This window comes from Syngnathus typhle, linkage group LG16, assembly GCF_033458585.1.
Source record: "Syngnathus typhle isolate RoL2023-S1 ecotype Sweden linkage group LG16, RoL_Styp_1.0, whole genome shotgun sequence".
NCBI classification, from domain to species: Eukaryota; Metazoa; Chordata; class Actinopteri; order Syngnathiformes; family Syngnathidae; genus Syngnathus; species Syngnathus typhle.
Genome location: NC_083753.1, coordinates 4,833,190 through 4,848,125, shown reverse-complemented (window position 1 = coordinate 4,848,125; position 14,936 = coordinate 4,833,190). Strand labels below are relative to the sequence as shown.

The following is a 14,936-nucleotide window of genomic DNA, read 5'->3' as shown; positions in this document are numbered from 1 at the left end:
ATTTGATTAGAATTTGTTGCGCCGGAAACGACGTCGCGCTGGAAACTACGTCGCGCCGGAAACGACGTAGATTTGTCGCCATTTTGTTTGTTTTTGCTAATTTGAACTCAACGAGCGAGTTTAGGACGGACGGACGGACGGACGAACGGATCATGTCTTGTTGAAACGACGACTACGGACTACTAGCAACTACCCACGGCATTTAGTAAGCAGCGAACATGACAGGAGCCAGTAAAGGAAAGAAGTGTATCGAAAGAGACTACGGGACGTCCGGATTGAGACGTGCACAGACAACTACACTTTTCAGAGCTGTCAACCCCGAACTCTTCATCAAACCCGTAAGAGACGCGTAAGCCCCGCCGATATTGTACGAACATTTCTGTTTGTAACCGAAGAAAGCCTTTTCGTTTGCGCTGTTTTAGAATGGCAAAGGCTCGGCCGTTTTGGCGCCAGCCACCACCTCGATCGACATTTACCGAGTGTATCCAGGGCTGGGAATGCACCCTGCGAAAAGCAAACTCTTATGTAACTGTGTGCAGAGTTATCAGGCAAGTGCCATGGGCCTGTGGATCGTTTTGCTATTTCATAGCATCGTCCTATTTCATAGCAGAACCATCCACAGGCTGAAGCAAGTCTCGACGCATGTACTATGGGACGACTATCCTATTTAGTCGCTGGAGCACGCCATAGCAATGCACAAATATGGTCGCAACAACCTGACATCTGAGGCGTGAATATTAGTGCTGAAATATTTTTTTACAATTTGGTCTTTATTGTGCACCCCCTCAACCCACTTCCCCCAACAGAATAGACCAATGATGGCTTTTGGACTGGTTACCATCACCTTGTGTGTCGGTTATCTGGGCTACCTCCATGCTACGGGAGAAAACAATCAGCAGCTTTACGAGGCCATCGACAGTGAAGGAGAGAGACTGATGAGAAAGAGAACATCCAAGTGGACGTGAAAACAGTACTGAAGAGGGAGCAACAGCAGTGTGTAAATACTCTTGTTAATTTACACAAACATAGTTGCTCCATTAGAGCAAAGCCACGGCAACTGGTAACTTACACATAAGGCACAGCTCATGACATATAGATACTAGGGGTGTAAATCGCGGGTTTTGTCACGATACGATATAATATCGATATAAAGAACTGCGATACGATATTTGCCGATATCTTAAAGCCTGCTGCGATTCATTCACGATATATCGCGATATAGTGCTCTACGATCGATTTTTTTTTTTTAATAAAAAATATAGAACAATATCCTGATTTATAACAATTCATACGCAAAATCAACAAGGTACTGCAAACTCTTTATTTAGGAAATTACAAGAGTATTGTAGTATACAAATTGCTTACTTTAACACTGAACTTTGATGTCGTGTTTTTTCTTTAAATGTGCGGCGAGATTTGTGCTCCCTGAATATTTGATCACCGCATGGCAGGATTTACAAACTGCACGTGTCTTGTCCGTTGAGCCATCTTTTCTTTGGAATCCAAAGTGCTTCCAAACGAATGACTTGAAGCCTAAAGGGGAGCAAATTTCCTCGTCTTTTTGGACACTAGCCATAGCACCAGCCCAGGAGCCGCGTACTAGTTGTCGCCTCCCCTTTCACGCGCGTGCTCTGCCCACAACACAACAACGCCGGGCGCACTGCTCCCAGAAAGAGGAAGCAAGCAACAATCAACTGGATTTCAAAATAAAGTCGCGTCTAATGTCCGAGGTCAAACACGGCGATATAAATCGATGTTTACCTTTAGCATCGATGCCAATAAATCGTAGAGCATTATATCGATTAATCGATGTGTATCGATGTATCGTTACACCCCTAATAGATACAAAACATTCAGTAGATAAGTAGACATTCAGGTGATAACAGAACAAATGTCTGCCTTATGAGGATATGTTTTTCCTTCTTTTCTGCAACCTTTTCTTCTATTCCGTATTCCTGCTTGTGGACAGTATAAAACCTTCTGATCTGGAGTCTGATGTTTTTTTCCATCTGCTGAAGTGCATTGTGTACCGACTCCCGTAAAACAACCCAAGATCTTGCAAATAAAAAAACAACTATTACTCCACATCTTTCTTTTCCTTGCTCAACGACGGACATCTTGAACAAACGCAACAATATGAATTAAACACTGATTGTTTTGAAGGATTAAAAAAAAAAAAAAGTTGCATTCATAGTCTCATGTACACATGTACACCAGTGTTCCAACCACGTGAACACATTACAGGGGGTACGTGGAAACATTGAGTAATTTATCGCCAAGATGTTAAACATTTTCAATGATTTTCTCGTTTTATTTAAAGCAGGGGTCTCAAACTCCAGTCCTCGGGGGCCGCATTCCTACATGTTTTCCAAGTTTCCCTCGTTAAACACACCTGATTCAATTATCTGATTCAATGACGTCAGTCACGTGACGTGGACGACCTCACTGGGCGGAACTTCCGGCAAGAAGACTTATTTAATTTATTTAAATCTATTTTGAATGTGCGCCATTATGTCAACGCACAACAACTGTAAGTCTACTAAACAAAACAGCGGTCGCTATATATCATCTGCCACGTCGTGGTCACGTGACGCGGACGTGACATCGATGGGCGGAACTTCCGCCAAAATTCAAATCCGAGGACGCGGCCCGCAACAGGTTGTAGAAAGGCGGCAATGCCGAGTAAATAGACACAGCGACGACTAACAAGAGAAATATTTTTATTTCCTGCTTGCAACTGGACCTTCTAGAGCGTACAGGGTAAATACAACTCATTGTTTTTAAAAAGAAGTACTTTTGTTGCCCTGAAAAGCGAGTGAGTGTGGCGGTTGTGGGGGGGGGACGTCGAACTCGGCTTCGAACTCGGCGTCTGCTGCCTGCTGCCTGCTGCCTGCCACAGACGCCGAATTTCGACGATTCTCCCTGGTCAACGGTTGTAAATGATCGCGTTGATTAAAAAAGAGAACTTTATTTATCTCTAATTTACCGTTTTAGATAATATTACGCCGCAGTCATGTGACGCGGACGTGACGTCGGTGGGTGGAGCTTCCGCCAAAATTCAAATCCGAGGACGCGGCTCGCAACTGGACGTAGGAAGGCGGCAATGCCGAGAAACGCGACACAGCGACGACTAACAAGAGAGTATTTTTATTTCCTGCTTGCAACTGGACCGTCTAGAGCAGGGGTGGGCAAACTACGGCCCGCGGGCCACATCCGGCCCACGGGACCGTTTAATCCGGCCCGCCAACCCTGAACAAATTGTATTATTAAACTTTTTTTTTTTTTTGTCATTTTGCCTGCAATGACTGCGTTTTCCCAGTAGATGGCGAAGCGCTCGCCTGCGCATTTACTACCAGAAGCTGTGTCAGAAAGCTCGGTGCACACTCACAAGTGCGTGTACGTACTCAGTAGTACGGACTTGGCGCACTCTCGCTCTATTCGTATCAGTCCCGAATTTAGAGCGTGGGCTTTGACGACAGCATTCTTATAATTCGCGCGCTGAGCTTTCAGATGCAGTTTTGCGCTAAAGCCACCCACAAACCTTCCCCTGGAATCCTTCCATTAAAATGAGTGGCCCGAAAAAAAGAAGTGAGTGCCGAATGTTAAAAAAGAGTGGCCAATTTGGCTCGACGTACGCGACGTGACGTTCAGCCACATCAACATCAACCCGTCACAGATCAAGGTAAACGGACCAACACCTCGGATCTCGCCTAAGAATTGCCACGACAAATTTTACTCCAGACTATGACGCACTAGCAAAAAAGGGAGACCAACAACACTGTTCCCACTGAAAATGAACGGGAGGCTCTCAAGTTTATTGTAAAAAAATGCATTTTGAATATGATTTGTACACATAGCAGGGATTGAAACTAGCGACCATTCTCATTTTCAAACAATGCAGGATGCTCAAGGACATTGATGCACCACCTATTTGCGACTAATCTTAACCTGTAAAGTTCTTAAGGCTTACTTTAAGGAGGTGTTTCCCGTTTCCTCACCTCTGTTACCAGGTGTTTGCGAGTTAAAACTCTGCTCTGATTTTCAGATACCCCTCACCGTGTTGCTGTTTTGATTACTTTATTTGGATGTATGCTTTCACCGATTCTTCAAGATGATATATTTGGTCAGAATGTTTGCCGTTTGATGTGATCTCATAAGATAAACATCTTTCATTAATCTGACCTGCAGGCACTGAAGTGATGGAGATTGTTATTCATAATAACAGTGTCGTATTTTATGAGAATCACTGATAGCAGTTTTTTTGTGAATTATTATTTTTTTAATGCTGTTAATAAATGCATTTGTTTTCAAAAAAATTGTTTGGAATATCCATGCTTTACTACCTACTAAAGGCCAAGATCTTTTATGCAATGACCTTTACAGGTCGCTTATATGACTTCACACAACGCCTACGTCCATCTGCTCCTGGTCCGGCCCTCCGGTCCAAATTTAGAACCCAGTTCGGCCCGCGAGTCAAAAAGTTTGCCCACCCCTGGTCTAGAGCGTACACGGTAAATACAACTCATTGTTTTTAAAAAGAAGTACTTTTGTTGCCCTGAAAAGCGAGTGAGTGCGCCGGCTACGTCGCACTCTGCGTCTGCGGCCTACCACAGAGGCCGAATTTCGACGATTTTCCCTGGTCAACGGTTGTAAATGATCGCGTTGAATAAAAAAAGTGAACTTTATTTAACTCTAATTTACCGTTTTAGATAATATTACGTTGCAGTCAAGTGACGCCGATGTGACTTCAATTGGCGCTACTCCCGCCGAGATTATAATTCGTGGGCGCGAATACAAACTCGGCGATTATCAACAGAAATATCTTTAATTTCTGCTTGCAACTGGACCGTCTAGAGCAGGGGTGGGCAAACTTTTTGACTCGCCGGCCGAACCGGGTTCTAACTTTGGATCGGAGGGCCGAACCAGGTGCAGATGGCCGTAGTGTTTAAAGAGATTTACTTTTGTGTAGTTTGACTAAAGTTGTCGATGTAGCTAGCGTCCAGTGTAATAGCAATGTGTAGCTGAGTAGCTAACCCTATCTGAAACGTAGTTGCGTTGTATCTGCGTATGTTGGTTGAGGCTAAATGTTAACGTTTAATTTCATTCCATTAGGTTCAACGTTGTTTGTTTGCTGTATGTTTTCCACTGTAAGAAGAAGAAGAAGAATGTAAGAAGAATGACTATACAAATCAATTGGAGGCTTGCTTCATTGATCACAACCGTGAGTACCCCTTTCTTCCTCCATTTATGTTCAACACTATTTCATGTCTAACAGTAATTTTTGTAACCCATAACCATAAGTAAATTGAGTGTGGGCACTCTCAAATTAACATATGTGATTATACTGTGTAATCTGTCACCGAGTATATTGTTGCAAAGTAATATAAGAAAAGATCCAAAATTGTAATTCAGAATAGTTTTCAAAAGAAGGCCATTATAATTATATACAAATCTGATTACCCTGAACGTAATAACAAGCTATTTCTTAAATCCCAAATTCTTCAATTCAAAGATTTGGTCGATTATCAGACTGCTCAAATGATGCTCAAAGCGAAGCTAAACTGTCTACCCCAAAAATATTCAAAAAACTTCTATCAATTCAACTAAGTGTTTAATATGGCCTATCAGGGCTGAAGTCAAACTTTGGCACCATCATGTGGTGAAATGTGGAATTGCAGCACTTCCAATTTTGCCTGGGAACAAACGGATTAAATAAATCTTACTTCTCTTCTTGTCACTCCTTCTCAAACAAGTAAATTGCCCTAAAATAGACGCCTAAATTAGGTTGATTTATAGACCCTTAGGTTGATTTATAGACCTAAAGTAGACGTTTAAAATAGGTTTATTTATAGATCTAAAACAGGTTGATTTATAGACCAGAAATAGACGTCTAAAATAGGTTGATTTTTTAGATCTAAAATAGGTTGATATATAGACCTAAAATAGACGCCTAGATTAGGTTGATTTATAGACCCTTAGGTTGATTTATAGACCTAACGTAGACGTTTAAAATAGGTTTATTTATAGATCTAAAATAGGTTGATTTATAGACCAGAAATAGACGTCTAAAATAGGTTGATTTTTAGATCTAAAATAGGTTGATATATAGACCTAAAATAGACGCCTAAATTAGGTTGATTTATAGACCCTTAGGTTGATTTATAGACCTAAAGTAGACGTTTAAAATGGGTTTATTTATAGATCTAAAATAGACCAGAAATAGACGTCTAAAATAGGTTGATTTTTAGATCTAAAATAGGTTGATATATAGACCTAAAATAGACACCTAAATTAGGTTGATTTATAGACTCTTAGGTTGATTTATAGACCTAAAGTAGAGGTTTAAAATAGGTTTATTTATAGATCTAAAATAGGTTGATTTATAGACCAGAAATAGACGTCTAAAATAGGTTGATTTTTTAGATCTAAAATAGGTTGATATATAGACCTAAAATAGACGCCTAGATTAGGTTGATTTATAGACCCTTAGGTTGATTTATAGACCTAACGTAGACGTTTAAAATAGGTTTATTTATAGATCTAAAATAGACCAGAAATAGACGTCTAAAATAGGTTGATTTTTAGATCTAAAACAGGTTAATATATAGACCTAAAATAGACGCCTAAATTAGGTTGATTTATAGACCCTTAGGTTGATTTATAGACCTAAAGTAGACGTTTAAAATAGATCTAAAATAGGTTGATTTATAGACCAGAAATAGACGTCTAAAATAGGTTGATTTTTAGATCTAAAATAGGTTGATATATAGACCTAAAATAGACGCCTAAATTAGGTTGATTTATAGACCCTTAGGTTGATTTATAGACCTAAAGTAGACGTTTAAAATAGGTTGATTTATAGATCTCAAATAGACCAGAAATAGACGTCTAAAATAGGTTGATTTTTAGATCTAAAATAGGTTGATATATAGACCTAAAATAGACGCCTAAATTAGGTTGATTTATAGACCCTTAGGTGGATTTATAGACCTAAAGTAGACGTTTAAAATAGATCTAAAATAGGTTGATTTATAGACCAGAAATAGACGTCCAAAATAGGTTGATTTTTAGATCTAAAATAGGTTGATATATAGACCTAAAATAGACGCCTAAATTAGGTTGATTTATAGACCCTTAGGTTGATTTATAGACCTAGAGTAGTCGTTTAAAATAGGTTTAATTATAGATCTCAAATAAACCAGAAATAGACGTCTAAAATAGGTTGATTTTTAGATCTAAAATAGGTTGATATATAGACCTAAAATAGACGATTTATAGACCAGAAATAGACGTCTAAAATAGGTTGATTTTTAGATCTAAAATAGGTTGATATATAGACCTAAAATAGACGCCTAAATTAGGTTGATTTATAGACCTAAAGTAGACGTTTAAAATAGGTTTAATTATAGATCTCAAATAGACCAGAAATAGACGTCTAAAATAGGTTGATTTTTAGATCTAAAATAGGTTGATATATAGACCTAAAATAGACGATTTATAGACCAGAAATAGACGTCTAAAATAGGTTGATTTTTAGATCTAAAATAATTTGATATATAGACCTAAAATAGACGCCTAAATTAGGTTGATTTATAGACCCTTAGGTTGATTTATAGACCTAAAGTAGACGTTTAAAATAGGTTTATTTTTAGATCTAAAATAGGTTGATATATAGACCTAAAATAGACGATTTATAGACCAGAAATAGACGTCTAAAATAGGTTGATTTTTAGATGTAAAATAGGTTGATATATAGACCTATAATAGACGCCTAAATTAGGTTGATTTATAGACCCTTAGGTTGATTTATAGACCTAAAGTAGACGTTTAAAATAGGTTGATTTATAGATCTCAAATAGACCAGAAATAGACGTCTAAAATAGGTTGATTTTTAGATCTAAAATAGGTTGATATATAGACCTAAAATAGACGCCTAAATTAGGTTGATTTATAGACCCTTAGGTGGATTTATAGACCTAAAGTAGACGTTTAAAATAGATCTAAAATAGGTTGATTTATAGACCAGAAATAGACGTCCAAAATAGGTTGATTTTTAGATCTAAAATAGGTTGATATATAGACCTAAAATAGACGCCTAAATTAGGTTGATTTATAGACCCTTAGGTTGATTAATAGACCTAAAGTAGACGTTTAAAATAGGTTTATTTATAGATCTAAAATAGACCAGAAATAGACGTCTAAAATAGGTTGATTTTTAGATCTAAAATAGGTTGATATATAGACCTAAAATAGACGCCTAAATTAGGTTGATTTATAGACCCTTAGGTTGATTTATAGACCTAAAGTAGACGTTTAAAATAGATCTAAAATAGGTTGATTTATAGACCAGAAATAGACGTCTAAAATAGGTTGATTTTTAGATCTAAAATAGGTTGATATATAGACCTAAAATAGACGCCTAAATTAGGTTGATTTATAGACCCTTAGGTTGATTTATAGACCTAAAGTAGACGTTTAAAATAGCAACCTAAGGGTCTATAAATAAACCTAATTTAGGCGTCTATTATAGGTCTATATATCAACCTATTTTACATCTAAAAATCAACCTATTTTAGACGTCTATTTCTGGTCTATAAATCGTCTATTTTAGGTCTATATATCAACCTATTTTAGATCTAAAAATAAACCTATTTTAAACGTCTACTTTAGGTCTATAAATCAACCTAAGGGTCTATAAATCAACCTAATTTAGGCGTCTATTTTAGGTCTATATATCAAATTATTTTAGATCTAAAAATCAACCTATTTTAGACGTCTATTTCTGGTCTATAAATCGTCTATTTTAGGTCTATATATCAACCTATTTTAGATCTAAAAATCAACCTATTTTAGACGTCTATTTCTGGTCTATTTGAGATCTATAATTAAACCTATTTTAAACGTCTACTTTAGGTCTATAAATCAACCTAATTTAGGCGTCTATTTTAGGTCTATATATCAACCTATTTTAGATCTAAAAATCAACCTATTTTAGACGTCTATTTCTGGTCTATAAATCGTCTATTTTAGGTCTATATATCAACCTATTTTAGATCTAAAAATAAACCTATTTTAAACGTCTACTTTAGGTCTATAAATCAACCTAAGGGTCTATAAATCAACCTAATTTAGGCGTCTATTTTAGGTCTATATATCAACCTATTTTAGATCTAAAAATCAACCTATTTTAGACGTCTATTTCTGGTCTAAAAATCGTCTATTTTAGGTCTATATATCAACCTATTTTAGATCTAAAAATTAACCTATTTTAAACGTCTACTTTAGGTCTATAAATCAACCTAAGGGTCTATAAATCAACCTAATTTAGGCGTCTATTTTAGGTCTATATATCAACCTATTTTAGATCTAAAAATCAACCTATTTTAAACGTCTATTTCTGGTCTATAAATCGTCTATTTTAGGTCTATATATCAACCTATTTTAGATCTAAAAATCAACCTATTTTAGACGTCTATTTCTGGTTTAAAAATTAACCTATTTTAGACGTCTATTTTTGGTTTAAAAATCAACCTTTTTTAGACGTCTATTTTTGGTCTAAAAATCAACCTATTTTAGACGTCTATTTTTGGTTTAAAAATCAACCTTTTTTAGACGTTTATTTTTGGTTTAAAAATCAACCTATTTTAGACGTCTATTTTTGGTTTAAAAATCAACCTATTTTAGACGTCTATTTTTGGTTTAAAAATAAACCTTTTTTAGACGTCTATTTTTTGTTTAAAAATAAACCTTTTTTAGACGTCTATTTTTGGTTTAAAATTCAACCTATTTAATACATCTATGTTTGGTTTAAAAATCAACCTTGTTTAGTCAATTTTGGGTTTAAAAATCAACCTTTTTTAAACGTCTATTTTTGGTCTGAAAATCAACTTATTTTTATCTTTATCAGTGGTACAGGAATAACCAATTCACATGTACGGATCAATATGCTTGTTAACCCCAAACAACTTCTGTGCATTATTTATACAACTTACGGCTTGTTCAGACTTCAAAATTCCAAAATATGATCATATTTAATGTTTTTAATTTAGACGTCTAGTAAATTGAGCCAAGATCAAGATTTTGCGAATTAATAAGGGTTGGGAAACTTTGTTGAATGACCCTACCTCGACAGTTTAGTTTTGACTATTTTAGGTCTATAAATCAACCTATTTTAGGTCTATAAATCAACCTATTTTAGATCTATAAATAAACCTATTTTAAACGTCTAGGTTAGGTCTATAAATCAACCTAAGGGTCTATAAATCAACCTAATTTAGGCGTCTATTTTAGGTCTATATATCAACCTATTTTAGATCTAAAAATCAACCTATTTTAGACGTCTATTTCTGGTCTATAAATCAACCTATTTTAGATCTATTTTAAACGTCTACTTTAGGTCTATAAATCAACCTAAGGGTCTATAAATCAACCTAATTTAGGCGTCTATTTTAGGTCTATATATCAACCTATTTTAGATCTAAAAATCAACCTATTTTAGACGTCTATTTCTGGTCTATTTTATATCTATAAATAAACCTATTTTAAACGTCTACTTTAGGTCTATAAATCAACCTAAGGGTCTATAAATCAACCTAATTTAGGCGTCTATTTTAGGTCTATATATCAACCTATTTTAGATCTAAAATCAACCTATTTTAGACGTCTATTTCTGGTCTATAAATCAACCTATTTTAGATCTATAAATAAACCTATTTTAAACGTCTACATTAGGTCTATAAATCAACCTAAGGGTCTATAAATCAACCTAATTTAGGCGTCTATTTTAGGTCTATATATCAACCTATTTTAGATCTAAAAATCAACCTATTTTAGACGTCTATTTCTGGTCTATTTTAGATCTACAAATAAACCTATTTGAAACGTCTACTTTAGGTCTATAAATCAACCTAAGGGTCTATAAATCAACCTAATTTAGGCGTCTATTTTAGGTCTATATATCAACCTATTTTAGATCTAAAAATCAACCTATTGTAGACGTCTATTTCTGGTCTATTTTAGATCTACAAATAAACCTATTTGAAACGTCTACTTTAGGTCTATAAATCAACCTAAGGGTCTATAAATCAACCTAATCTAGGCGTCTATTTTAGGTCTATATATCAACCTATTTTAGATCTAAAAATCAACCTATTTTAGACGTCTATTTCTGGTCTATTTTAGATCTACAAATAAACCTATTTTAAACGTCTACTTTAGGTCTATAAATCAACCTAAGGGTCTATAAAAACCTAATTTAGGCGTCTATTTTAGGTCTATATATCAACCTATTTTAGATCTAAAAATCAACCTATTTTAGACGTCTATTTCTGGTCTATTTTAGATCTATAAATGAACCTATTTTAAACGTCTATTTTAGGTCTATATATCAACCTATTTTAGATCTAAAAATCAACCTATTTTAAACGTCTACTTTAGGTCTATAAATCAACCTAATTTAGGCGTCTTTTTTAGGTCTATATATAGACCTATTTTAGATCTAAAAATCAACCTATTTTAGACGTCTATATATCAACCTATTTTAGATCTAAAAATCAACCTATTTTAAACGTCTACTTTAGGTCTATAAATCAACCTAAGGGTCTATAAACCAACCTAATTTAGGCGTCTATTTTAGGTCTATATATCAACCTATTTTAGATCTAAAAATCAACCTATTTTGGACGTCTATTTCTGGTCTATAAATCAACCTATTTTAGATCTATTTTAAACGTCTACTTTAGGTCTATAAATCAATCTAAGGGTCTATAAATCAACCTAATTTAGGCGTCTATTTTAGGTCTATATATCAACCTATTTTAGATCTAAAAATCAACCTATTTTAGACGTCTATTTCTGGTCTATTTTAGATCTATAAATGAACCTATTTTAAACGTCTACTTTAGGTCTATAAATCAACCTAAGGGTCTATAAATCAACCTAACTTAGGCGTCTATTTTAGGTCTATATATCAACCTATTTTAGATCTAAAAATCAACCTATTTTAGACGTCTATTTCTGGTCTATTTGAGATCTATAATTAAACCTATTTTAAACGTCTACTTTAGGTCTATAAATCAACCTAAGGGTCTATAAACCAACCTAATTTAGGCGTCTATTTTAGGTCTATATATCAACCTATTTTAGATCTAAAAATCAACCTATTTTAGACGTCTATTTCTGGTCTATTTGAGATCTATAATTAAACCTATTTTAAACGTCTACTTTAGGTCTATAAATCAACCTAAGGGTCTATAAATCAACCTAATTTAGGCGTCTATTTTAGGTCTATATATCAACCTATTTTAGATCTGAAAATCAACCTATTTTAGACGTCTATTTCTGGTCTATTTTAGATCTATAAATAAACCTATTTTAAACGTCTACTTTAGGTCTATAAATCAACCTAAGGGTCTATAAATCAACCTAATTTAGGCGTCTATTTTAGGTCTATATATAAACCTATTTTAGATCTAAAAATCAACCTATTTTAGACGTCTATTTCTGGTCTATAAATCAACCTATTTTAGATCTATTTTAAACGTCTACTTTAGGTCTATAAATCAACCTAAGGGTCTATAAATCAACCTAATTTAGGCGTCTATTTTAGGTCTATATATCAACCTATTTTAGATCTAAAAATCAACCTATTTTAGACGTCTATTTCTGGTCTATAAATCAACCTATTTTAGATCTATTTTAAACGTCTACTTTAGGTCTATAAATCAACCTAAGGGTCTATAAATCAACCTAATTTAGGCGTCTATTTTAGGTCTACATATCAACCTATTTTAGATCTAAAAATCAACCTATTTTAGACGTCTATTTCTGGTCTATTTTAGATCTATAATTAAACCTATTTTAAATGTCTACTTTAGGTCTATAAATACACCTAAGGGTCTATAAATCAACCTAATTTAGGAGTCTATTTTAGGTCTATATATCAACCTATTTTAGATCTAAAAATCACCTATTTTAGACGTCTATTTCTGGTCTATAAATCAACCTATTTTAGATCTATAAATAAACCTATTTTAAACGTCTACGTTAGGTCTATAAATTAACCTAAGGGTCTATAAATCAACCTAATCTAGGCGTCTATTTTAGGTCTATATATCAACCTATTTTAGATCTAAAAAATCAACCTATTTTAGACGTCTATTTCTGGTCTATAAATACACCTATTTCAGATCTATAAATAAACCTATTTTAAACGTCTACTTTAGGTCTATAAATCAACCTAAGGGTCTATAAATCAACCTAATTTAGGTGTCTATTTTAGGTCTATATATCAACCTATTTTAGATCTAAAATTCCATCTATTCTAGACGTCTATTTCTGGTTTAAAAATTAACCTATTTTAGACGTCTATTTTTGGTTTAAAAATTAACCTATTTTAGACGTCTATTTTTGGTTTAAAAATCAACCTTTTTTAGACGTCTATTTTTGGTTTAAAAATCAACCTATTTTAGACGTCTATTTTCGGTTTAAAAATCAACCTATTTTAGACGTCTATTTTTTGGTTTAAAAATCAACCTATTTTAGACGTCTATTTTTTGTTTAAAAATCAACCTTTTTTAGACGTCTATTTCTGGTCTATAAATCAACCTATTTTAGATCTATTTTAAACGTCTACTGTAGGTCTATAAATCAACCTAAGGGTCTATAAATCAACCTAATTTAGGCGTCTATTTTAGGTCTATATATCAACCTATTTTAGATCTAAAAATCAACCTATTTTAGACGTCTATTTCTGCTCTATAAATCGTCTATTTTAGGTCTATATATCAACCTATTTTAGATCTAAAAATAAACCTATTTTAGACGTCTATTTCTGGTCTATTTGAGATCTATAATTAAACCTATTTTAAACGTCTACTTTAGGTCTATAAATCAACCTAAGGGTCTATAAATCAACCTAATTTAGGCGTCTATTTTAGGTCTTTATATCAACGTATTTTAGATCTAAAAATCAACCTATTTTAGACGTCTATTTCTGGTCTATTTTAGATCTATAAATAAACCTATTTTAAACGTCTATTTTAGGTCTATATATCAACCTATTTTAGATCTAAAAATCAACCTATTTTAAACGTCTACTTTAGGTCTATAAATCAACCTAAGGGTCTATAAATCAACCTAATTTAGGCGTCTTTTTTAGGTCTATATATCAACCTATTTTAGATCTAAAAATCAACCTATTTTAGACGTCTATTTCTGGTCTATAAATCGTCTATTTTAGGTCTATATATCAACCTATTTTAGATCTAAAAATCAACCTATTTTAAACGTCTACTTTAGGTCTATAAATCAACCTAAGGGTCTATAAACCAATCTAATTTAGGCGTCTATTTTAGGTCTATATATCAACCTATTTTAGATCTAAAAATCAACCTATTTTGGACGTCTATTTCTGGTCTATAAATCAACCTATTTTAGATCTATTTTAAACGTTTACTTTAGGTCTATAAATCAACCTAAGGGTCTATAAATCAACCTAATTTAGGCGTCTATTTTAGGTCTATATATCAACCTATTTTAGATCTAAAAATCAACCTATTTTAGACGTCTATTTCTGGTCTATTTTAGATCTATAAATAAACCTATTTTAAACGTCTACTTTAGGTCTATAAATCAACCTAAGGGTCTATAAATAAACCTAATTTAGGCGTCTATTTTAGGTCTATATATCAACCTATTTTAGATCTAAAAATCAACCTATTTTAGACGTCTATTTCTGGTCTATAAATCGTCTATTTTAGGTCTATATATCAACCTATTTTAAACGTCTACTTTAGGTCTATAAATCAACCTAAGGGTCTTTAAATCAACCTAATTTAGGTGTCTATTTTAGGTCTATGTATCAACCTATTTTAGATCTAAAAATCAACCTATTTTAGACGTCTATTTCTGGTCTATAAATCGTCTATTTTAGGTCT

At 33.7% G+C, this 14,936-nt stretch overlaps 2 protein-coding genes across 4 annotated transcripts in view; both read left to right on the top strand.

The window, feature by feature from the left end:
- The first annotated feature begins 74 nt into the window (after nucleotides 1–74).
- Nucleotides 75–2,085, top strand: smim8 (small integral membrane protein 8). Its single transcript, XM_061300652.1, has 2 exons — nucleotides 75–338; nucleotides 807–2,085. Exons 1-2 carry the CDS (start codon nucleotides 219–221, stop codon nucleotides 963–965), a joined length of 279 nt encoding a protein of 92 aa, XP_061156636.1. The 5' UTR covers nucleotides 75–218; the 3' UTR covers nucleotides 966–2,085.
- A 3,030-nt stretch (nucleotides 2,086–5,115) lies between these two features.
- The window catches only part of LOC133168929 (WD repeat domain phosphoinositide-interacting protein 4-like), a 187,193-nt gene continuing 177,372 nt past the window's right edge, over nucleotides 5,116–14,936 (top strand). For 2 of the 3 annotated variants that reach the window (XM_061300649.1, XM_061300650.1), the window contains exon 1: nucleotides 5,123–5,221. The gene's annotated coding sequence lies outside the window, so the exon portion shown is untranslated. Of the gene's footprint in view, nucleotides 5,222–14,936 lie in introns of all 3 variants that reach the window. The other variant, XM_061300647.1, reaches the window with a different exon arrangement.